Source organism: Ciconia boyciana, chromosome 10 (assembly GCF_034638445.1).
Source record: "Ciconia boyciana chromosome 10, ASM3463844v1, whole genome shotgun sequence".
Classification (NCBI taxonomy): Eukaryota; Metazoa; Chordata; class Aves; order Ciconiiformes; family Ciconiidae; genus Ciconia; species Ciconia boyciana.
The window spans coordinates 31,899,855-31,926,404 of NC_132943.1; the positions used below are offsets into that span (position 1 = coordinate 31,899,855).

Here is a 26,550-nt window from a genome sequence, read left to right on the forward strand (position 1 = left end):
AGGAACAAGCATGTAATATAAAGAATACCGGTTATTACATACTAGGTTGTACTAAGGACTATGTAATGTTGCTCACTCCTTTCCAAACCAGAAATGCCTTGAACTAAACCACTGTAAGTAAGTATGAGAATCACTTAACTTTAGGCATTTACATCTAAGCTTATTAAAAACTGCCTTTACAGTTAACGTCGAAAAACAGGCATACACAAACTATGACCCATTTAATGCTAACAGAAATGTTCACGCTCTTCACAGATGCTGACTACACAAACACAAAGCCTGCCTTGAAGAAAAGCTAGCAAATAAATCCGATTTTTTTAAACTAGGTCTCCACAAACACCTGATAAAGCTTAATCCACAAAACTTAACCACACATTCCTTGTTTAATGGTTTTACATTCACATCAAAGTGGTTTCACCCATTAGACATAGTTTATTTTCTACATTGTTTGCAAAATTTATTTTTAGCATGCATTGTAGTGAATGACAGAGGCACATTCCAACAGAGTACTACAACTGTTTAGAGAATGAAAAACAACCAGTTTTCCCTCCACAACATCAAGTCTCCAAACAAGATTAGTTTTACAACAAAGTGCTTATTCTTCAAATTAATACAGCAACACTTGAGCCTATTTTATTTAACAGTTATTGTAAGCAGCCTCCATCAAACAGGTTAATCTTATTTTCATAGGACAGCCATCCAGAAACTTCTGAAGACAATGTCAATATTTTACTAACTGTTTCCAAAAGCTTGCAACAACCTACTCCTGCTGTTTTGGCTGGCACAGAATTGTTTAGAAATTGGTCTGTGATCTGCACTGTTATTGGATAGGGCAAGTTTTAGCATACTCGTTAGCCTAGTCAGTTTGAAACTGAAATGAGAGGGAGCAAGATCAGTGGGGCGTTTTGAGGTTTTTGTGGTTTATTTTTTAAAATTTTATAAGTGGATAATCAAAGATATTTCAAGCAATTTGTAGGCTTTCTATCAAAACCACTTTGTTAGGTGACCCATATTTCCTTTACAGAAAAAATTCCTCGCATATGGTGCAAGTGTTATCAAAAGGACCAAAAAAGTCAAATAGCCTTCCTTGGAACACATAAACAAGTTCTTATAAGCCCGTTAAGAAGGTAATCAATAAATAGGGTTGAACAAAGTCTCCAAGAAAGAGTTTAAAAAAAAAGCCGATGGAACCAGATTTCAGATTGTTTTATAAAATGTTAGAATTATTTTGCATGTTGCAGTTTTCTCCATCAATTAAAATAGATTATTTCCCCTTTTCATCAACTAGGTACATTACTCTAATTATTATTAGCAATAGAGTTCACTTTCACATTGTAAGGTGAACACTGTATGCATAATCCTACTACCCTTAATATTTTGAGTATTAAGAAAATTTTCTTAAGAGTTCAACACACTTTTCTCATTCTTCAGTGATCAGTAACATGTGCACAACTTCTGCAAGAGTTGTGAAAATGCTGTCTCCAGTGAACCTTGGAAGTTTTAATTATGCCAATAGAAGAAAGATGACCCAGGACTTTCCTTCCACAGTCTAAGAATCACAGGAAGCAAGAAGCAGGGGGAAGATGTTCCTAAGCCATCAAACATAGGAACAAAGTTGAATAAAATGCCTTTTTTCAGAACTGAACCACATTTGTTTGTGTAATCTTCACAGTGTTTTGCTAACTTGCTTTTGTATTCCTATACTTCCAGGAAATCCAAAACCATTTTAAGCTGATGGTTCATTGTTAATAGCTGCAGTTGTCTTTAAGAGTGATTCTAAGATTTATTTGTAGATAAATGGAAAAAGTTACTTACAACAGTAGAAAAGTTCCACTAATACCCTCATTTGTCCATCTTTCAGTAATTCTTTCTGAAGATCATTCAGGTTTGGGGCCTGAACTAGATTACATCTTTTGTATCTGATTCGTCTGGCTTTGTATTTAATTAGAGGGGTTTTTTTCTGTAAGAAAAATTGGGCTGAAATATCAATCTGAAAGTAGATTTTTGGGTGGCTCTAGAAGCAACTACTGCAATACGTTTAAAGGAGAGAATAGTTCTAAAAACTGAAGCATTTTGAAACAGCTATAGTCAACATAGTCTAAAAATTTTTATGCAACTTGTAATACATTATGTACTTTTGGCTCGATTTAGATCGACATCAATGCAGCAATTATAAAGAAAAACCTCACCAGTCCAAGGCAGGGATAAAGACACCTCTTGACTTGAAAATATAGATATTACGGCTGGTCCTTATAGAAGTTAGTTAAAGCAATAGCAAGGTATGTTGAAACAGCAATAAGCCACACTCTCAACATTCTTGGTCACTTAACATAGCTATGTCAAAATTTTCAAGCCCCCAGGTGAAATGGCTATTCACTAGCAGATACTACACAATGAATTAATGAAACTTTATAGCGACAGAAAAGGCAAGGTGCACATAAGGAAGAAAAACGGATTGGCACTATTATTCCAAACGTAAATATTTGTGACACTGTTTCAATTAGGAGAAGTGTTACAAAACTGGAAGATTTAATTAACTAATTAAAACAATTTTCACCAAAATATATAACTAAGACTGTTCTAGCAATCATCATTTTCCTTAAGCCAAAAAAATCACATTACATCTGTTATCGACAAAGACCAAAGTTTTTAGCCCTGGAAGCCACTAAATTGAAGTATCCAGACATTCGAAAGTCTTGAGTACTTTAAACTCCCATTAAAGGCAGTGTATGATGTTAGACATCCAGGACTAAAAATTTTGCCAACATACTGAGAATAAACGCTCACATTTAACAAAAGAACATGTATAGGATAGTTCTTCATAACACTTTTTTCTAGGAATCAAATGACAACATCTTTTGTAGGTATGGAGTCCCAATCCTCCTTTTTAAGCTACTGAAATTTATGTATAGTATCTATCAGCAATGCAGGACTGATTTAGCATTCTCTTCAGGGAGCATCTGCTCAAAGCTGTAAACCTAGATGACAACATTTACCGTGTCAAAAGTGCTTTTACAATGAATATACTATTCGGATACATACAGTCTCAAAATACTTCATGAACTCTGAAATGGTTATCTAAGGAGGGAACGTCATCAGCAAAATGCAGTTGATCATTTATTTCCACACCAAATTCTTCAAGTATCTGTACAAATTTCTCATGCTCTCTCCCAATCCATGACCTCATTGTGTCAAACACTTGGTATGGTGTAACATGGGCATGAACTTCAATTCCTGTCTGTGCAAGTTCTTTCAGCACTTCAGGGTAAGTAACCCAAGTATTGCTTCCTCCCGAGTGACCACCATCCAACCAGTAAATTGCTTTTATGTTTTTTAAGAAGGCATCTGTATTCTTGTCTTTTTTAGCTTCCTTCAGCTCATAAAGCAGCTGGTTCAAAACCACACAACCTTTACTGAAGCCAATCAAAGTAAATGACACTGCACCTACAGCAGACGGTATAATGAAGTTCATAGCAGAATTATTAGAGCATTCACAATCTCTCTCTCTTTCTGTGGATGAGCAGCCATTCGTTGTAGGAACAGACTGCGGCTGTGATTTACAAGGAGCTATTTTTGCATCCTTGCTGACACCATGCACACTTTTCTGGGACAGCAGAATGTTCTGAGAGAGTCTGAATGCATTAACTAGCAATGCATGGAGATGCTTGAAAGCTCCAAAGTCAGTACTGTGCTCTGGTGCTCCAAACATGTTGCTCGCCACAAAGTTGTCATAACAACTGAATTTGTGCAGGTGCATTCGAGAACACTTTACAACCCAAATAAAGCTATTAGGGAACCGGTGAGCAAGTACGGTAGCAACATTTTCAAAACTCCAGTGCTCCCACTGAAAGTTTTCTGGGTGGCAAGACATGATGTCATGATAGTTCTGAAAAATTAAAAAAAAATAGAAAAGACGCATTACTACATTGTGAAAATACTCAGCTCTGTCTAGTGTACTTATATTCATAAGAAAGGACCGTAACTAACAGAGAAACATGCATTAAAGAGGCACTCGCTTGCTAGGCTTCCAGAACACGAAACACATTAAAGAAACTGGCATATTTATATTTACTTATTCTACTTTAATATTTTTACCACACATTTTTAACACCCCCAAAATTAATACAATAAAAATAAACACATGGAACTATTTGTAATTTTTGTTGACTTCATTCCAAGAGAAGATTAAAGTATTATTCAACTTAATATGACACAGAATACATAATTTTTATGTATTATCTCCATCTGCAGAAATACTGATTATCTTATGACAGAAAAACAATAGACTTAAAACTTCATAATAAGTTTTCTATTTTTTATATAGAAAAAAAAAACCCCCTCTCATTCAGCTGCAGGGTCTTTATTCCCCTTGTTCACATCCATATGGGGCATAGATGGAAAAAAATTGACCCCCAAGTCATGAATGATCCTCACCGCTGAATTCATACTGGCAGAGAACACTAATTAGTTTATTTTATTAAGGAATAGTAAAGTCATACCCAGGAACGGTAATCAAAAAGGTTTTCTTAGGCCATTCCAATCCTTAAAATGAAAATCCACAAAGTTCTGCATCTTTACCTTACAGAAAAGGAAAGCCTTTGCACAGAACAAAAAGACACTACCCCTGCTTTTGAGAAGTAATGACTTTTGAGGTCAGCTGACTACCCCGAGTACCAGAGTATGTAATGTTACAGAGGTCGACCACATGCTTAGGGACAGCACTTCACAGTCTCTCTTTCCAATTTCTTGTCAACTCGGGGACAACACGTGCCTTCTTCAGGCCAGGCTGAGAAAGCGTCAGCGCCTGTGAACGACCCGCAGGACGGTGTCTGGGCTGTCTGTACACCCGCAAGAGGCGGTGCTAAGCCTGCCGAGGAAAACTTGCCACCTTAGGCTTTCATCGTCTTCTCTCCACTGAGACTCTCTGATACGATTTCAGATATTGCCGTCACCGCCAGAAATATCAGTCTCGGGCAGCACTATAGAAGAAGACTCCCCCTCCACCGCTGCTCCATTGCAGGCTTCAAGGACGGCCCATTCCCGCTACGTTTACCCGACGGTAATGGGCAGAGAGCACGCAAGAGATGCTTCCCCCAGGGGAGAGCTCCGACTCGCCGCGGCGGGATCCCCGCAGCCCGGCACTGCCGTTTCCGCCGCAGGAGCTGCGGCCGCCACCCCCTCGCCACCCCTCAGCCCCGGAGAGCCCCTGCGGTCAGCGGCTCCCTCCAGCGCCGCTTCCCGGCTCCCGCCCCCCCGGCCTCCTCCGCCGCCCGGGCCGCTCCCACCCGCCATTGCTTATCGCCCTCGGCCGCCCGCAGCCCGCCCCGCCGTACCTGCACGTCCCCCGGGAAGTAGACAACGTGATGCTGCGGCGGGGCCGGGCCGCGCTGGGCCGGCGGCAGCAGCAGCAGCAGCTCGTTGGCCCGGTGCGGCTCCGCGCCCGGCACCTCAGGCAGCCGCAGCCACGGCGGGCTCAGCCGCGCTGAGGAGAAGCCCGCGCCGCCGCCGCCGCCTCCCGCAGGCCCCGCGGCGCAGGCGGCCGGCGCCCCGCAGAGGCTCATGCTCCTGCCCAGGCAGAGGGCAGCGGGGCCGACGAGCCCCCGCAGCAGCGAGGCGGCGGCCGGCGGGCAGCGCCTGCTCATGGGAGCGCCGGCCCCGCGCCGCGGCGGCCGCCCCCCGCCGGCCACCCGCCCGCGGCCCGGCCACGCACCGCGCCTGCGCCTGCGCGCCGCCCCCGCCCCGCCCCCCCAGCCTCCGCCTATCGGCGCCGCCCGCGGCCCCCTCCGGAGACCCGGCAGGGGGCGCCGCACGTGCGCGCTGCGAGGCCGCGGCCGAGCGCTGGGGGCGGGGCAGCGCGAGTCTGGCGGCTGCCCCCTTCAGCGATGACGTCGCCGAAGCCTTTAAAATGAGGGTGGCGGGAAGCGCGGCGCCGCTCGGCCGCCGTCGCGCGGGCGGCAGCGCTCGCCCTCAAGGTGCCCCGCGGCCACCGGGGCGCTGGGCCCTCCGGGCGCTTCCCAGAGCCTCCTGGTGCCCTCTCCGGGTTTGGGTACCAGCGCTCCGTCAGCTGGGCTCAGGTGCCCGCTTGTTCCCGGGTGCCGCCAGGCCCTTCTCTCCTCAGGCCGTGTGGTGCCCTAGGTGAGCCCGCGCAGCTGCCGGCCCCTCGGCCTCACCCTACCCTTGCTAAAACAAAGTTGAGCTGGCAGTACCCAGCTGGTGTTCTGTATGCGCTGCCTTAGTTTGGAAATGGTGCTGGGCTGATAAATCCTGAGGAAAGGCAGGCCAGTAGGTACTTCTGAATTTGGTAGTGTGACTGTAGAAGGCCTCCTGCAGTGCAGTAAAACCCCAGCGTGTGTTGCTGTAGCACAGGTACAGTGCTGGGGTAGCTTACACTCCACGTAGAGCAGTTAATTTCAAAACAAAGAGGCATGTGGATTCAGTTATTTCCTAAGGGTATTGGCTGTATTTTTTAAAAAAGCAGCTACGTATGCTTACTTTACTTTGGTTATACTAGCGCTACTACATTGGAGGAAAAGCTTTCATGTGTACTATTGTGAGAAACTTCGCATTTTACATGGCAAGCAAAGCAAGGAAACAGAGCCTTTCCTTTATTCCTAAGCATTCCTGGTTGGTTTGTCTAGAATTTTCCTATTTCATGTATTTGTTCCTTTGTTCTATTTTCATAGTCTAGCTAAAAATGCTTGTGTGCAAACCTGGGAAACTGCCAGATACCAAGTCTGACCCTTACTAATTGAGTCAGTTGTGCAAGACAGCAGAGTTAATTGAAGAGCGATTGCATAATGAAGTAACATGCATCAAACTATTGACTGGTTATCTTCTTGTTGGAAAATTCAACAAATGAAAAGGAAGTATGGTGATACTAAAGTTATTTGTCAGTGTAGCAAGCTAGTAACAAGCAGAGTACTTTAAAGTGGCTTATTTCCTGAGTACAAATTCTGGCCTGCATGTTTTTGTGCAGCCTACTCATAGAGATTCAGTTTGAGTAATGGTGTGTTCATGGTCTACTCGGTAGACTTGTATTTTTCATGGGTATGTCTTTGGGCTCATGCTAGAGCAAGCTCAACAGTTCTTACTTCCCATATTCTAAAGCTCATCCGAAGGCTTTTCCAGAAAGCAGACCTTGTCATTGTGGTTCACATAGACGCTCAGAAGAACATTGTGTTGTGATGTATACTTTGAGATTTCATTGTTTATTATATGAGCAATATGTATTTTTATTTACTTGCAGAAATCAGAACAAGGTTGATGCCTGGTCCTCTTGATGAAGAGGGTAAGACATTTTAAAGAATATTTTTTCACTTTGTGTGTTTCTAGGGATATTGGGTTAATAAAAATTTTTTTACTTCTGTGTTTTATGGATGTTGTTTATTTTAAATTGCTTATTTTTAAACTTAACGTTACAATTTCTTGTATGAAAATTATCTTTGATATGGTTAGAGCTTTTTTCTCAAAGCCTGAAAAAAAAAAATCCAACTTTTTGCTCACCAGAAGATGGTGCTGTGCAGTGTGGTTTTAAAAATCTGTATCAGAACATCTGTCTGATTATAATCGCTTTCATGTCCTGGGAGCCTGATATTAGAGGTGCATTTCAGCAATGCTTTCTTTTGTTTGGCAGCTGATTAATATGGGCAGTTTTTCTAATGCCTTTACAGCAGAGCTAGTGGTCAGTTCCAAAGTCTATCTTTGGAACTGGAATTCCTCTGTGAATTCCTGCCTGTGCTCCTAGGAGTTTAAAGCTCTATGCAATGTAGAACCATGGAGTGGCCGAGGCTGGAGATGGCCTAGACCAACCCATCTGCTCAAAACAGGGTCAGCTAGAGCAGGTTGCTCAGGACCATGTCTAGCTGGGCTTTTGAATATCCTGGTCCAGTACTTGACCACCTTCACAGGAAGAAAGGTGTTTTGTTGATGGTTAAACACTTTCCTGTATTTCAGCTTGTGCCCATTGCTTCATGTCCTGTCACCGGACACCACTGAGCAGAGTCTGGCTCTGTTGTCTTTACTCACCTCATCAGGTGTTTATACACATTGATAACATCTCCCTGAGCTTTCTCTTATCTGGACTAAACAGTACCAGCTTTCAACCTCTCCTTGTATAACAGATACTCCTGCCACTTAATCATGTTGCCAGCTTTTCACTGGGCTTGCTCCAGTATGGCCATATATCTCTTGTACTGGAAAGTGCAGAACTGGACATGGCACTGCAGCACTGGTGATGCTACATCTGAGTAGAGGGGAAGCACCACCTCCCTTGAGCTGCTGGTGAAGCTTTTTCTAACACAGCCCAGGACGCTCTTGGCCTTCTTTGCCACAAGGGCACATTGCATGTTGTGTCCTGTATATTTATCACTTACATTGCATATTTATCATTTTCCTGTGGCCTATATCATCTAGGAAGTCTCAATGTTTAATCTTTTCACACAGCCACCAGGATAACAGACTCCAAATACCCACTTTGAAGAGCCACAGAATAAGTCAGGTATAAGAACTTGAAGCACTTTCTGATGAAATTTCAGGCTATGTTTGAAAAAAGGTAAAAACAGATGCATGAATTAGCTCCTAAAGTTAGGCACATAAACCAGTAGTTTGATTTTCTGAAAATATTTAATTGAGCTATTTAACATGCCACCTGTATGTATTAGAAATCAAACTATGAAAGTCCAAATCTGTCTGTCACATAATCAGAAAGATGCTTAGCTTGACTGTCTGGAGGAGCAGTAGTAAAGTTAGATACTAAAGACATCAAGTAAATGCTTGCAAGTGTGGGACCCTATTTCACCCTTGCTTCCGCACAGGCTATCATGTGGCATTGTCTGCAGGAAAGTGGGGCTGCGCTGGAGTTAGTGTGGCTCTGTATGGAAGGAAGATTCATTTAGGAAAAAAGTTAGGGTCAAGGTTCCTAAAAGTCTTGTGAGGCACCTGCATTTGTTGGGAGTGCAACTTATTGTGCCTGGGGCCAGCTAGAAATATTCAGGTGTTCACTTTGGAATCTCCCCAAGCAAATCCTTATTCTCCTTCTGGTTTGAGTTTTTGGGGTATAGTTGTGGAAGGTTTTCTAGATTTTTCTCTGTGAGCATGCCCTAAGGCTAAAATCTTAGTGGAAACTTTCACAATGCCTCTGCTAATGAAGGAAAATTATTAAGGAAGAAATCCTAGCTCCCTCCATACAACTGTTTATTTTAGTTCGTGCAGACAGATTTTCCTAAGGCCAATTGTGAGCAGTTCTGGTCCATGCTGACACTAAAACTTTTAATTAGAAGGGCTAATGAAACCTTGTTGCTTCTCTTCCCTATTAGGTACTGTGCTAAGGAAATACTAGGTAAGACCTGCTAAATGTGTAAGCATAAGAAAAAACACAAGTGGTCTGCTTTTCTCATATGAAGCAGATATTTTTTAAAAATTGCCCACAAAAGTATAGAAACAATATCATGTCTGTGCTCTGAAAGTCTAGTTACTTGGACCTTTATTAGGAAGGTTTGCTTATACAGGCAGGCCTCTGTTATGATTAATGATATCTGAACTAGCAAGGATCCATCTAAAAGAAGTGGCTAGGAGAATGGGAGTTTCCATTTTAGTAATTATTTATGAGAAATGTGAATAATTACTATCAGTAGCATGAAAAAATCTGTGCTCTTATCCTCTTGTTGCCTATATGCCCTCTTCTGGTTTCTCCAGATGAGAGATTAGTTTGTCCAGAAGGGTTTACAGATGTTATTAACATTCTAGTGACAGTTATTTATGGTAACCAAAGGCGATGCTGGTACTTCTGCCCAGAAATTCTTATACAGTATGTTCATGATGCAACTGTTAACAGATAATTAAAGCTAATATATAAGGTGGTATACAGGCTTTCATCTTAATCCCAAATGCTAGATGGGAGAGCATGAAAATTAGTCTGTATCTTAGCCAAAATTCAGATATGCACAATTACCAAAATAATAAAATGGGTTCTCTTTTGGTTATGGGAAATAATGGTATCCATAACATGTTGTTCCCACTTAAAATAGAAAGCACCAACCTATTCCTATTTTCAAGAACATACAAGAAATCTTCCACAGCATAGTATAAGTTTTAATGGTAGAGTGATTGCTCCGAGTTTGCTTCTAATCTTTGTCATGTGGCTATTGCAATATGTAAGCAGGTTCAATAAACTTGAGTGAATCAATCCTTACAAATATCACGCAATGTAGGCATGAAATACTGCATTGTGAGGGCCTTTGTCAGCCTTCACGTTTGTCCTGTTCTCTGTGATGCCTCATTCCTTCATTATTCTATTTTCTTATTCTTTGCAAGTTTTTGCTTGCTATGCTCTCTATCATTGTAGAAGGAAAGACCTTTTCTTTTTACATTCTCTTTTTCTTACCGCATCTGGTGGTCTTTCACTACAGCAGCCCTCGCTGTTTTCATATACTGAAGCAGTCATGAGCCAACCACTGAGTTGCTAGCCTGTTGTATGTGCCTGCACTGTGCAGTTCACTGCTCACTTTTGCTGCCTGCTATGGGTTGGGCAGGGAGGTAAAGTGCATAGTGTTTTTTCATGACTCTGCAGACGTCTACCCATATATCTCAGGGAGTTTGGCAGAAAGGATGTGTATCGTGGTTGATTAGCAGTGATGAAAGACATGCATATCAAAATTAATTCCTGTGGAGAAAACTAATGGCTTATTCACCTTTTCAGTCTCTCTGAGCTCCCATACAGACCTCTGTGGCTGCCTGTGGAGTGGTTAATTAGTTTCACCTATCAGAGGCAACTATATCTGCAGTTTCTAAGTAGAAAGGGTACCGCTGCAAAAGTAATCTTTATTACAGTCAAAGCAGTTTTTCTGGAACTGGCTATGTTTTATTGCCTTTATAGCTTGTATACTAATCCTGTGCTTTCATTCAGAGCATATGCAAACAACACAATGTAATATAATTCTGGTTGTATGTATTTTCTCAGACCAAGAAAATATGTTGTACTTTGTTTTAATCATACCGTTTAAATTAAAGCATTTTGATAGATACTCCACCAAAATTCTAGGTGAACAACTATCTGGTGATGTGACAATAATATCTTTAGCCAAGTATCTAATATATATGAATTTCTATCTGTTCATATGTAGCAGCTGTAATATTTCATGGTACTTCAGAGATCTTCAGAAAAACATGCTTCCTGCCCAACTAATGTGCCATGTCCATATATACATATTTGCATATCTGTGTATTATATTTTATATGTGAATTTCCTTTTAAACATTTTTCAGCTGCATATGCATTCAAATTGCTAGTTTGCATTTTGGCAGAGGATTGGAATAGCTGTGAAAACACCTGTTAAATACTGATAGGAAACTCCTTTGCAGTTGATCTGCAGCTGTGTCTTTCACTATTGAGAGAATGTGCCAGGTCTGGCTCATCATTCTTTCAGGTATACTAACACTTAAAGGATTGAGTTACCTGTCTCTGTGGTGAAGTGTGCACAGAGAATTTCCCAGCGGCTACACAGTGATGAATGGCTAGGTCTTGACTCACAGTTTTATTAGCTTATTAGTGGCAACAGTTCAAATGAAATTACAGCTATTATGCTCCATTATAAGTACTAAACAATTTACTTCTGCTGAAATTCCTACTGACAGCTCTGCCTGCCAACATCCATCTTTTGTGTGTGTATGGATATTCAGGAGAGCATAGGGTGGAATAAATTACTCTCTCGGCAATTTACTGAGTTGTATGAAAGTGAGGATAAAAGCTTTTCAGCATGAAAAATAAATCCATGTTCTTTTTCTGTCAGCTGTGTGGAGAAGCTACTAAAATAACAGGATATGTGATCTCATTTCTGTTTTTTTTCCTTGCTGAAAAAATAAGGGTGTATAAAGAATTAAGAACTACTGCTACTGTTTAAAACCTTTTTAAAGGTTTTAAAAACACCTTTTTCTCTTGTGCTGAGAAAAACACCTTTTTCTCTTATGCTGTTTTTATGTGGAAATTGGTTTTGTTTAATCATGCAGTATGTCTACCTGTCAGTCCTTTCCAATGTCCCTATTGGCCACTTTAAATGAGGAGTAGGAGTTGCAGAGGAAATAATCTGGGAGTACTGGGAAAACTGCTGAATGAATAGATGAGGATGACTCAAACGAATGCCCCTACTGAAGGAAAGTTGGGGAGAATTCAGCCTTTGTACAGCGTGTTTGAAAGCAATAGGCTGAAAATTCAGTATGTGTTGGCTCTGCATGCTGGAGCTGGCATGTGCTGTCTCTGTCCTGGTCCGGTTCACAGAGGATATAGTGGGTAGGAAGGGCTGGAATTACTTTAACAGAAAAGTTAAGAACAAAGAACATGAGTCCATAAAAAAGCTTTGGTAGTTCTGCTGTTCATGGAACATAGTTAAATGACAAGCAAAGTTTCTGTGCTTTGCAGTTTAAGTATACAAGAAAAACTTGTGGTTTAAGGAAGCTCTACACTGTCTGGTATAAATCAATATAAATTGTGAAATCTATTTGGGATTTAAAAGAACACACAGTGGCCCAGGAAGTGGAATAGAAGGGGATTTTCTTGCTTAAAAAAATGGACCAAAGCTCAGCCCCGTAACCATTTCTGCATTCTGAGGTTTGTCAGGCAGTGAAATTAAGAAATTTTGGCTTGTGAGTGCTTGTATCGCAATTTCCCTTCTCTCTCATTCTTTTTCTTATAATATTCTGGCTTTGTGCATGGGTACTGCAATGTATTCAACATGAGACTAACTTCTGCCATCCCATTTATTAACTTTGATTGCTGCATGCACAAAAATGAGGTCAGAATTTGGCCTCAGTATCTTTGCACCATGGGTTTCAGGAATTTATACCACATCCTCTACTGTAGTTTTTTTTTTTCCAAAAGTGGTTTGAGCCACTGCTTGCATGGTACATTACACAAATAGGAAGGAAATAGGTCCTCAACTTGAAATTAGTTATTTGTCAGAGAACAATATTTGCTTAGGTGGAACACTGCAAAAGCTCAGGACTTTGTGCTAGTTCATTTGTTTATGGGATGCTGATCTAAAAAGGTATTATTCAAGTGGAATATGGTTATATGAAACAAGGGACAGATTCAGCTGTGTGACTTCCAGTGGATACAGATTCTTCAGCTTCCAGTAAAATTCTCCAATAGTTAATGACAGTGGAAAGTATGCAACAGGCAACATTTGTGAATGTGCAGTACCAGGCCTCTAAAGGCAATTCTTCATTCCTCTTAATGCAAATAATCCTGTTGCAGTCAGTGCATAACTTGGATAAGGAATATCCCTTTTATTTGCAAATAGACTTGGAAGATTTGAGTACATGTAATATAGATACTGTAATGATATAGATATAGATATGCATGTTTGCATATCTCTCATAACTTAAATCATTATCAAACTATTTAAGCACATGCTTCTGTTAGCTTTATCAAAGGACTTGTCTTTAAGTGCAGGCAGAAAGTTATATGTACGCTTGTGTGATATGGAGAATTGAGGTTTTTGCTTTTTGCTGCATACGTGAAATCTTGAATTTTTATCTTCCCCTAGGGCAGAAATGTAGTCAAGTAGCAATGCTAAATATATCTCCAGATTATGCCTATAACAGTCTGTTTTAATCAAAGCAATTCCTGTTGATATGTTAGGTAAGAAGATCTCTTTATGTTCCTAAATCCCTTTTAACCCTTGTCCCAAAAGAAACTTCTGTCTGACTAGAAAGATGGGGCTTATTTGCCACTTGTCTGGTGTATTTGCCACTGGTTTTTGCTTTCTCCATTTGCAGAGCTTTGCTATTGCAAGTACCAGTAGTGAATTCAGACTTCCTGATGATAGGTTTACTTTTTTCTTATCATTCTTGGATGCCTTTGACATTGTCCATGGATTTGCAGACCTGACTAGAGATTTACTGAATAAATCGGGAGTTAGGAGTCCCTCCTATGATAATTTTGTAAAAAGTGTTAAACACATGGTTTTTAATCAAAGTGGATACTACTTAATGATAACATTAAACTTGATGGAGGATGTTTGCATGAATGGTGAGATTTGCACATCTACCAGCGGAAGGTAGCTATCTAATTCATATGTAGGGTTTGAATACTGCCAGTGAGGTGAAAAGACAGTCAGCTACTAAAAAGACACTGCTATATCAAGTGATATTAATCCACCAAGAATTTTACTTAGATAATGGAAATAACTGTAAGTATAAGAATGGTTGCGTCTTAGTAGGGTTGTCTGAGTGATATTTTCATAAAGCTATAGAAATTTTTAAAAAATAGTTTTAATGTTATGTAGGCATTATTTACTTAAATATTCAATAGACTGATATTTTACTGCAGTCTTTACAGTGTCAACATCAAAACAGTTCTATTCAAAAAGAAACAGAACTTTTTTCTTACATTAAAATAGACACATGCAGAATGGTGGCATAAATGTTCTCAGATGTATACGATTTTTTAATTGGGTCAAATATTAAAATGGCACAAAGCCAATCAGCAGAATTAAGGTTTCTCCTCATGGAGAATGCTTTTATTATGGTGGCAGTATAAAACTTTTGCCCTGACTATTCATTTCTTCTTGAAGTACTTGAGATTTGCAGTTCACATACGTGTTTTTGTTGTACCAACTCAAAGTTGCTTTTTAAATTCTTCTGTTTGACAGACAAATAAGACTGGCCTTTTTTCCTTTAAAAGGCATTGTTTTGATATTTGACATGCACAAACATGGGATATTGATAATAAAGCAGTACATGAATGTCAAGAACCATCAAATATTAACATTCTAACATTCAGTGCCTGAATAAAATAAACTGTTACTGAGTTTTGTTCAATACCAAAACTAGCAGTATAAAATGTTAATTGTGTTCTGAAAAGGTTTTATTTCCCTCCAAAATTTTTTGAGTAAATTTCTTAGTATATTACAGGCTTCCTTAAAAGAAGACGACCTTGTAAATCTCTTTAAAACTTCTTGTCTGAGACCAGGTTGGAGGAAAAAAAATCAAGTTACTGATGTGTTTTCCAAATGTGGATTCATGTGGAATCCCTTGTCTTGACTTAAAATGCTTCTTTCCCCTTTCTTCACAAACTTTGCATTATCTCACTCTTATGTTGGAATTATAATTCCTCTTTTGTGGAGCACTAGACCTTTCCTTCAAACAAAGTCACTGAAGTCATTACCCAAATATCCAAAGCTAAGAGCACCATTTTGCAAAGCAGTAGTTTCAAATGAGTTAAAATCACTTTTGCTAAAGTCAGATATTATTTCTAGCATCTTTGTTGAGAGTCTTTAGTCCTCAGTCCTCCACCAAGAAAACTCTGAGGTAAGACACTGGTGTCTGCTAAAACTTAGACTCGGTTACTGAAACAGTGTTGAAGCATCAGTGGAATGATGTATCATTTTGACATTGAGATTCTGACATTTTACTGATCTGATATATTTTTGCTTAATTAGGCTTATACAGTTAAATCTAAAAGTTGTTTTCTGTAAAAAAAAGAAATTGAATTATGTCTTTTATCCTTTTTCTTCCTTCCCCTTTCTTTGATCCATTTTTCTTTGGTTTTCCTATTCCCCTCTTTCTTCTGATGTAGCTGAGCATCTGACTTTGTCCTAGGAACTAGTGTGTTTCTTGGGCAGGCTGGCAAATGAAGTCTCATTCAAAGAAAGATGTTTTTTAAGGAAGGATTTCAATTTACTGGCACTTTAACCTGATGTGGCAGTTCTGTCTTCCCTATGATAAGGTCCAAGAGTTAGGAACTGCAACACTTTATTCCATGCGTTCAGTGTAGTCAGCAATGTTCACTCTCAGCCTAATGTGAAGTCAGTTAGTCTATGGAGTAACTCCCACTGAGTTCAGTGAGGCTTTTTAGCGTGCTTGCTGAAAGACTTCTAATTCCTTTTGTAAGATTGTTATTCAGACAGTGAGAGAAAGTGATGAGGTCCATTGGTCTTCATAATTAAATAAAACAATTTGACTTTGTAGTAAAATCTAAGCAGATTATGCTGACAGCCATTAAAAAGTACAGGAGAGAGACTTAAAAAGTCTTGGTTTCTAGGAGGAAGGTGAGGCGAATACATGGTCTGAGTTATGAGAAATAGCTTATTTAATAGCTGTTGAGCCATTATGGAAAAGGAACAGAATCTTCCATATGTTTCATATGAGCAGCAGGCGTCACTCCCTGCTTTACAAGTAAATCTGCTTAGAATTGAAAATTCTTGTTCAAAACTGGCATTTATGATTATTTTCTCAGCTAGCAGCTCCTGAGAAGAAAACATTGAGAGAGAAGCTTCTCTAAGCATTTAAGTTATTTTCCCCATGGTCATGCACAAATATGCAGAGAATTTTGGCTAAACCATCGCTGTTGGGGTTTTTTAAATTTTAAATTTCTATGCGAGTCTGCTAATTCATAATTTCATCCTGAATACTTTATGGAAAATACAGATGTGCCTTCTCCCAAATAGAGTAACAAGGCACACTACTTAGAAATCATACAGAAGGTTCTTTTTTAGATTAAAATGTAACCAAAAGCAAACTTTTGTCTGGAACAGATTTAATTAACTGTCGTTGGAACTTTAGATAAAGGACAAACAAGTTAAAATCAGTAGTGTTCCTCATTTCCAGATCTGAAGTATTCAATGAATGTCTGTTAAACGGATGTGTTTTAACACTTCAGGTCTAGTATTTGCAAAGGAACCTGAAGGAAGACAATTTTCTTTCATAACAAACACAAGTAAACTTTTCATGAAATTGAATAACTAAGGAAATGACAAGCAAATTCATATAGGCTGTATTCACAGGACAATAAGACATCAGGCTATATCACTTTTTATGAACTTTTGTCCTCTAATAGGTTTCATGTTTAGGATTCCAGAATGTTATAAATGAAAGTAAACGATGAGCAAAGATGACAGAATAGTCCTTTTAGAAGGTCCTGTTATAAGCTTGAGTTACAGCTTCGCTCTGATTGAAGTTCTATCAGTAAAGTTTAATGCTGCAGTGGATTCCGTAGGATAGGTCTGTTTTATGTGATAGCTATTATAATTGTCTGTATTGCATATAATATTATTTATCAGCAGATACAGGATTTTTAGTCAGTGTCTTCCCCTCTCTGAATTTTCCACAACCCATTAAAAAAAAGGTGATCTCTACTTTCTGACTCTTGACCTCTTACAATGTCATGTCACTTATGAGTGGACTGATAAGAATCCTTTAGTCATTATTGCTGAATTTTACTAAATAATATAAATGAAAAAATGCCTGAATACTCTAAAGCTCTTATTTGGAATACTCTTTGATCATCAAAAAATGCACAAAAATGTCCAAACTAATCGGATTTTGAGTTTTAATTGGGACCTAGCACTGCAGTAAAACGAAATTGAAGAGTAGTGTGAAATTTGCCAATGAATTTCCAGAGCATCGGGGATTCTGACACTGCCACTACTGAGAACCTGATTTCATTGGTCTTTCATTGGTTCAGGATACATGCAACTTGTGAGCAAATGTAAGCATGGAATAGAAACTTGGGCCACTTTATCAAATGCAAACCTGTATGATGACACTGAAAGTTAATGTGAAGAAAACTTTCCACAATTCTGGTTTCTAGAATGGCTTTTGGGAAAGAGGTCTGTGCACCTGCAGTGAGGTTGAAAACACCTGTGACAGTCATTCTGCTCTAGGACTTAAGCTAAAATTCTGTAAAACCTAGTAGCTTTTGGTTTGTCTCCCAAGCTTTGCTTTGAATTTTAGTGTTTTGAAAACAAATACATGTTGGGGGGGAGGGAAGGAAGAGGTGAGAGGAAAAGGGGCAGGGAGGAAAGAAAATTCTCCAGATGCAACTCACTTGAAACCACTGTGGTTTATTTTACTTCAAAAAAGGGGTATATAAAGTCTTGCACCTGTGGAAGAGGAGGCTGGCCAGCTGGAAAGCTGCTTTGCAAAAAAGGCACTGTGCGTCCTGGTGGACACCAAGCTGACCATGAGCCAGCAGTGCATCCTCATGGCAAAGGCCAGTGATGCCTTCGGCTGTGCTAGGAAAAGTGCTGACAGCAGGTTGAGGGAGGTGGTCCTTTCCCTTCTACTCAGCACTGGTGATGCCACATCTGCAGTGCTGAGTCCAGTTCTGTGCTTTCCACTACATGGGACATGGACATACTGGAGCAAGTCCAATGAAAAGTTGGCAATGTGACTGAGACAGGAATGTCTGTCATACAGAGGTTGAGAGAGCTGGGACTGTTTAGCCTAGAAAAGAGAAAGCTCAGGGGGATGTTATCAATGTGTATAAACACCTGATGAAGTGACTGAAGATGATAAAGCCAGACTTTTCTCAGCAGTGTCCAGTGACAGGACAAAAGGCAATAGACACAGACTGAAGTACAGGAAGCTATGTTTAAATATAAGGAAAAACTTATTTCCTGTGAGGGTGATGGAACACTGGAACAGGTTGCCTAGAGAGGTTGTAGAGTCTCCATACTTGGAGATATTCAGAAGTCCAACTAGACATGGTCCTGGGCAACCTGCCCAAGCTGACCCTACTTTGAGCAGGTGGGTTGGCCTAGATGTCTCTGGAGGCCCCTTCCAACCTTAGCCATTCTGTGATTCTCTAATCTCAAGCAAACACATGTGAAACCTGAGTCAAAGAAACATATTGCAGTCCACGTTGACCTGAAACTAAATCTACCTGTGATACAAAAGTTTCCTAAGGGTTTGTAATGATGTTCAGGATGCTGTTTTGTTCTGTTTGGAGTTCCATATCCAGACTTCACTCAGCTGCATTTGGGATCAAAGTCCATCTTCAGAATAGCTGGTGACATTCACAAGTGTCTCTAGCTGGTATAGTCTTGCCTGTTTGTGTTTTTCTGAAAGAAAAAAACAAAACTGAACAACAACAACAACAAAAACCAACCCAACCAACCCTGAATTGATTACAGATACAACAGAGCAGCTGCTTTTCAACAGGAATTTGGTGCCATCTTGTGAAGTTTTGTTTTTGTTAAATCTAACAGTGGAAGCAATGTGACTGACAGCAATATGAATAGACAAGTTTTGGCAGGATGCTTTGCCAGAAGTGGCTGCCAGAATCCCCCACACAGCAAGAAGATGAGAGGATGGTTATTTTCTGCCTACCTGGATATGAGTTTCCCAAAACCTCTGTTTTGGCTGTGTTCAGTCTTGCATGTGCTTAAAAATTCAGAGCAATAATCACCAGAATGTTTCTATGTGTGTGTATCTCAAAAAAAAAAAAAACTAATTGGTAGGACTGGTTTTACATAGCGTTAGCAAACGCTACAGAATATCTCAAGAGGAACAGGCAAGGAAACAAATTCATATTGTCCTACTTTAGCCACTTATAATAGGCAGTTAAATTCCATGGATAGTCGGTGAAAGGATGCACATCCAGATGTTGACTTAGATCCAGAGATCAGTTTAGGAGACTGTCTAGTAAATGGATGCCTGATGTCAGTTTGGTGTGAGCCATCTTTCTCACTTTAAATAAAACAAAGGTTTGCATATACTTTAAAAATATATCCTCTCAGAAACTTAGATTTTATTGAGAATGGCAGTGTTTGGATCCATTTTAAGAAAAGTTATATATGTGAATAACTTTCTGAGAGAAGAATACATGGTTTTCTTCTGTAATCCCTGCTTTTAATTTTCTTAATGTACTTTTCACTGTTGTTTTGTCTGAATACATTTTTATTTTTGCTCTTCCAGACAGGATCCTGCCGCAAGCATTTTTAATCAGACATTAATAGCATAGTTCACAGTTGTTACTGCCAGTGCTCAAACACAAATACTGCATTTGTGTTTGGAGGAAAAAGCAAACATCAGATCTTAATTATGTGTATTTGTGCTTTCTTCTGTGCTTAAACAATCTGGCATAAGGAGTTTACATCACTATCAGTTAACTGTAGCTCTTTAACTATCAGGATCACCAGCTGTATGCTTTGCATTGGTGGAGTTTTTGTCCCATTTTTTGCTTGTCGTTTTTAAATGGTAGAATTGCCAGGGAAACTTGAAGCTTTATATGATTCCTTTATCCATAAGAAAAATACTGGGAGAGACTTTTGTATTGAATGCTTAACCAAAATTAGTTGATTTATTTGCAGACTGTTTGCAAACAGTTTTTTGGGTTTTATTTATGGGATTCAGTATGATTGAGCAGAGATCAGAATTATGGAGTCCTGTCTTCATTACTGTGACCTGCACTGTAACTTCTTGTGTTCCTGTTTCTGAATAGACAAATCATGAGTGGTTTGTCAGCTCTTTGGAGCATGGATTGAGTTTCTGTCTGTCACAATAGGACTGTCCTCTTGGCATTTCTAGGCACATTTCTAGTGATAAGCTTTAAAACTTGAAAAACCTTTATAGGTCATTCAGGCTTTGGATTGCTGATCAGTTGTTGAAAGCTATTATTGTGATTCATCATTCTCTGATCCATCACTAGAATTGCATCATAATTATTCCTTCTTCCATTTTGTAAGGTATGGAAGGTGCTGAACTTCAGCATGAGTAAACTCATATAAAGACATTTATTCTTTGCAAAGAACTATAAACAAAAATTCTTTATATGTTAAAGAAGATAAGAAAGGTCACTAAGAAAATTCTACTACTTGTTGTGGAGCTTGGTCAGATCTCATTTATAGAAACAAGAATAGAATTGGGCCTATTATGAGTTAAGTGCCAGGCAGTGCTCATAGAACATCCAGCAAGGACTCTGATCAAACCACTACTCAGAATAAAAGAAATATCAGCTAAACCTGAGAAGGACTGTGTCATGCAGAGCCCCAGGTCTTTGTCAATAGAATTGTGGCAAGTAAACCAGGAATGTTGTTACCTGGGATTCCAAGTATTTACAAATTGTACCACTGAACAAAGTAAAACTTCAGTGTACTCTTTTTCAGTTTATATAAATCCACTTACACTTGTTTCTCATTTTAAAATCTGGTCTCCTAACATACTAGCATTTTGTTTTAGTTTGGTATTGTGAACAGTTGAAATTATTTTTAATTACTTTGTAATATATTTAACTGAGAATATGAATCTGATAGAGCTGGCAGTGAACAGCAGAAGATTTAGATTTGGTTGACTTGTCCCCCTTTTCATATAAATGGGAGTTAGCATTAATTCTTTCAGTTAGAAGTTTGATTATAGTTTAGAGACTCTCATTAAAGTGTTGGCTAAAAGTGTTACAAGCAAGATGTTTTCATTTTGTTTGCAGCTAGGAAAGTTTTGTTAAATGTGCTGTTGTGCCAAAGCCATAGAAATACTTGCTTTTTTCTGCAGTGTGAAGTTGAGTCCAGCAGACTGAACATTAAGATCTTTCTTGAGCAACAAACATTAGTGACTTGGAGAGATAAGTGCTCATTAATTGCATTTTAAAGTTTTGGAGATTGATCAAAACAGAATCCATGTTTGAGATTCTTTCTAAAACACAATGATACATGAATTTATTGTTGATCTTGAGTGGAGAAAAGTATATACCAATTATTACTCACCTCTGAAAGGAATTTGGATAGATATATCTTATGCTCCATTTTTAAGTAGTGGAAGGAAGTTTAGTATTTATTAAATCAGCTCATTTTTTTCCTAGCTCTTCCATGCAGAACACTCAACAGGAAGACAGAGGCCCATCTTTGGAAAATGAATTATTATTTAGGTGTTACCTTATAGTATGGACAATGAAGCTGATATGGGTGGATAAAAGGGGATGAATGAAATACATCTTGTCTGTTTTCAATAAATGCCTTTCTCTGTACATGCAAAAGACTTTTATTTTTAGCACACTGAAATAAAGGAACAGAAGAAATATCAAACAAAGTAAAAGGAAAATGAGTGTGTACATATTGGATATCTGTGATTAAGAAGTCACTTGGAGAGAATGAACTTCAAGAAACGAAGATAAGCTGAACTTAAGATAAATATTAATGGGACAAGTGGAGGTATTATCAGTCCAGGAACTCTTCTCTGAGTCAGATAGGATGTCAGCAGGACAGATTTGGAAAAGCTAGAACTCGATCTTAAAATTTTTTTTTATAAATATGAAAGAATGTGTAGAAGGAAAAGTGAGAATTTTTGTTCTGACAAATCTGTTTTTCTAATGATTGTAGGTATTGGAGCCAGCTCATATGTAATGAGATGCAGTGTGACTATGGACACTCAAGACTTGGCTACACAAAGAGAAATAGCAAGTGCTATCCAAGGCAGCAGTACAAGTGGTTTGAAGGATGGTCTGTGGATGGTCGCTTTTCCTCACAATGTGAAAATTGAACTAACTTGTGGTGTGGAAAGCTTTAAAGATAAGACAACAATACACTGACTTGGCATGAAGACTGACTATATTTAATACTGTGTTCTTGAGAATACTTCTTACATGTCTGTACTCAATCAGCAGCAGCTTGCTTTGAAGAATTGGCCCATGACCATGGAGAGAGAACTGCTGGGATGGCACTAGTTGGAATCACTCCAGAGGACTGTAAGTATTGTGCATTGTGTGCGTTAAAGGCACTGGATAATTTTGGAAGAGGGGAAGCAATTTCCATATTATTTTATAAGATGTGTATATGTATAATCATATATCTTAAACATATGTATTTTAAATCTCAGCATAGAAAAATTTTGCTGTATTGAATTGGTGAAGTATATGAACTTAAATAATCCTAACTTGCTGTGTTTGGGGAAGCACAAATGAACAGAGTGAATCTGGAATCATTCTATGTCAATGGCTGTGCTTTGTTCCAATGGTTTAATTAGGGAACGGTGTCACATATTGCCATAGAATATCAGGATTTGTCTGCCCCTATCTGATGATCTTTTGGCTTTAGTAACAAATAAGAGCATAGTCCTCTTTGGAATGGCTTTGAAGGCATGAAAGATGAAAATATTATTCAAAGATGGATAAAATTAATATATCCTTTTAGAAATTCACACAGTGAAGTTAACTGACCTGCTCAAGATATATTAGCAAAGTGTGTCAGTAGTCAAGAGCATTTAAATATCCTGACTCCCAGTCCCTCTTTTTACCTCATTTTCCTCCAGACTAGTCTACAGAATGGTGCTCTCACCAGTGACTGAGGCAGTCAACAGAGCTGAAATATTGTGTATATATTTTTCCTACAATGAGCTTTCTTCTTCTAAGTAACTTACTCCTTTAGGACTTTTTAGGTTTTTTTTGGATGAGAGGAAGAGAAAGGGAGTGAAGGAGATAGAGGCAAGTTAAATCTGAAAGAAAACTTCGACATTTCTTATTGATACTTATACTTCAGAAGGAAATGGACATCATCATAAGTTAACAAAATGTAAAAATATATATATTAAAAGGAGATTTTTGTTATTCCTGCCATGAATAGAATTCCTTGACTAACAATAATTGGTTTCATGTCTAGGAATTGGGGTCGGCGGCCAGGAAGAGTTCATATAACAGATTTGTAAGAAATTTATCTTTTCCTCTGGCTATCTAAAATAAGAGTTCATATGTTACACCTACTTCAAATATACTCATTTGATAATTTACTTTGTGGGATGTAAGAGTGTCAATCAGTGCACTAACATGCTTTTTGGAGATGTTTTTCACCCTTTATTTACAGTTTATGTAGCAGTGCTGATTTCTCTGTTGCACAGCAAATTCAAGTTGCTGTCTAAAAATTAAGCTTCGAATCCTGTATGAATATCGGTGGAAGTAGGCCCTGTATGACCTGAAGTTCTTTCAAAAATCTTAGTTGCCTCGAATTACATGTAAGAATATAGCTTTGTTTTGGAGAATCTATGCTGTGTTGCTGTCATTTAGCTATTGCAGGGGATGTTATGGAATGTACTGATGAACAAAAACTCCATTATAAATAATCCTGTGTTTAGTAGTCCTCTAAACTAGAGAAGGATTACAGTGAATCAGACAAACTGGATGCAGTATTAGCAAGGATACAATGACCCAAATTGCATTTTCTGTTGAAATACTGTTAAAGATTTCTCTGTTTTCATTTGTATGGTAAACTTTAGACTCATTGAATTTGCAGGTAATTTTGCCACTGATTCCAGTAGGACTAAAATTTTAGCTACAATATGCAGCACTGCTAGGAATTTCTGCTGACTTTTCCTTTTGAATACCTGACTCTTATGCTTTTTAGTATTAATACTGTAGATGGCTTTAGTCGCTTTTGTTTGTGAACGTTTAATTTTATTTATTGGTTTACTGTTATGTGTATTTTGATGTTAAACATATCCCTTCTTCTTTTAGAAGGGATACGTTAAACTTATCCCTTCTTCTGCTTCTTAGCAAACATTCAGCAGACCAAATACCAAGTGGAACTAGTCCTTGTCACAGCCACATAACAAAACCTCCCAACGTATCTCAATATCCAGCAAAATTAGTGCACCTCACAGCAGAACCATCAGAATTCATTGGTCCTACATGTGCTGATCCAGGGTGATGTACCTCATCCACTGCACTCTTAATTCCTTGCTGTTTCACAATGGTTGATCTTACCTGCTTTAGTACTGTTTCTGTGCCATAGGTACTAATTCCTTTTTTTCCCTGTCAGGTTGTTTGAAATAATTAGGCCAAAATAAGATACATGTTTTCTAACCTGGCTTTGGCTTCTAGTTTGCTGCTAATTTGTCAGATCTGATACAAGTGTTTTTCCTGAAGGCAATTCTGTTTAAGTGTAGTCATTATTCAGGTATTTTCCACTGTGGAACAAGCCACAAAAAATGAGGTTTTCATGACAAATTTGTAGACCAAGATTTTTAAAGCTCAGGAGTGATCCTGAGTGCCTAACTAGCACTAGGTGAGGAGCTTGATTTCCTAACATTACTCTATTGCCTGGTAACTCAGACACTTTTCATATAGCATGATATGATTACTCCAAAATTAAGCCATGGAAAAAGCATTCAGAAACATTTCAAAGATATGGTTGTAAAAGAGATCTAAGTTTTATTTCAGAATTCGAAATTCATTGAGGCAAATAAAAATCTTCTCAGGACAAATAAACCTCTTAGTGAAATCATGCTTTTTTTGAAAAGCACTGCCTTTAACAATGTTATAGGGTTTCATGTACTTTGTGGTTTTCATCTCCGTGTGTTTAATAGCTTTCAACTGCCAGACAAGCTAACACAGATGAACAAAGGCTGATATGTGCTTTTTGACAGCTTTGGATGAAGTGAGTGAAAAGCAGCATAATTCATACGAACAGCTTACAGGGAGACTGAGTGTTGTCATAGCTGTTACCACTCAGCTGATCTCAAGAGTTATATCACTCTAACTTCAAGGGCTGGATGCATTTTGTGTCAGACCTTATTCTGTAAGAAGTAACTTACTCTGTAAGAAGTAACGTACATGGTAGTTGAGTTCTCAGAAGAAATGAAATGAAGGCAGGAGTGGGGGAAGAGCAGAGGAGCTTTTTCTGTGTATTAAATTTGTGATGTATGACTCTTAAATTTATAATAATACAATTTGTTAAAGTGCTGGTCGCTTCTGATAGTGCTGGATTTTCTGAAGCTTTATTTCGTGCATAAAAATGGTCCTGTTTGCGTGTCGTATAGTTTCAGTAATCCTTCAGTTTAATACTTGCAGCATGGATATCTGTATTTGCTATTAACCCATTCTTCTAAAACTAACCTGACCAAGAACATAATTTGTTACTGTGATAGCCTGAACACTTGAGCTTTTCAACCTCTTCAGTAAGAGAAGCAGAGTCTAGCTTTTATCCCCTTATTCCCTAGCTTAATCAAATATACAAAGAAAAATAAAGTAAGCTATTACACCCACCCTGAGTGTATGCTGTTAACCACTGCAGTACTTTTCCCCGTACCCTGGCCTGAGTGGTTTTCTCTCAAGCTGCATTGTCAGAGTTCAAGTCACCAAAAATTGCTTCTGCTTTTGCAGTTTCTACTGTAGAATGTGGTTCCACAGCGATATAAACAGTTAAAGTTGGTATAGTACTGTGCTCTTATTTCCATGATTTTACCCTTTCCTGACAGTGTTCCTGGCCTTTGTGTGATTAGGGCCTGAGTTTATTCCGCGCAATATTAGTCACTATTCTGTTGGCTAATTTTCTCTGAAGTGCTTCTCCATTAGAGCAGAGTGAGTATGTTGCTTGGATAAATGTTTGGGGCGGCAGCAACTACAGTTCAGATGGGCTTGAATTGCTGTGGGACCGCTCCCTGATAACACACCAAAATTATAACCATGGGAGAAACTCTTCCCTGTCTGTTGCAGCATGGTATGGCTCAAACTTTAAAACTTTTAAAAACAGCATATTTCATTTTCACTGAAAAGGACTCTCTTAAATTTGTAGTAAGCAGTTAGGACTTCCCAAATTCTACTGAATGAAAAGTAAAAGGAACAGTATGCAAGATACACAGATGGCAAAGTTGCAATTTGGAGCAAGCAATTTAGCTTTTTCCCTCTCTTCCCACATTATGAGCAATTTATTATTTTCTCCAGCTTTTCATTCAGAACTATTAATCAAATAGCTGTGGGCACTTGTTTGTGGTATTTTGCACATAGGTGATTGACTGCATACATTTGGCGACTCAAATTCTGAGCTGATATTTTTGATTGGGTGTTTAGGTGACG

The 26,550-nt window shown here is 38.8% G+C and overlaps 1 protein-coding gene and 1 long non-coding RNA gene across 2 annotated transcripts; one reads left to right on the plus strand and one right to left on the minus strand.

Annotated features, from left to right (window-relative positions):
* Positions 1-366: 366 nt before the first annotated feature.
* C10H2orf69 (chromosome 10 C2orf69 homolog) lies at positions 367-5,706 on the minus strand. The gene is made up of 2 exons (XM_072875086.1): positions 5,334-5,706; positions 367-3,886 (listed from the first exon to the last, which is right to left on the minus strand). Exons 1-2 carry the CDS (start codon positions 5,640-5,642, stop codon positions 3,047-3,049), a joined length of 1,149 nt encoding a protein of 382 aa, XP_072731187.1. The 5' UTR covers positions 5,643-5,706; the 3' UTR covers positions 367-3,046.
* Positions 4,881-22,217, plus strand: LOC140657707 (uncharacterized). Its single transcript, XR_012044438.1, has 3 exons — positions 4,881-5,059; positions 7,247-7,288; positions 22,088-22,217. It is a non-coding gene; the product is annotated as an uncharacterized lncRNA (long non-coding RNA).
* Positions 22,218-26,550: the final 4,333 nt, after the last annotated feature.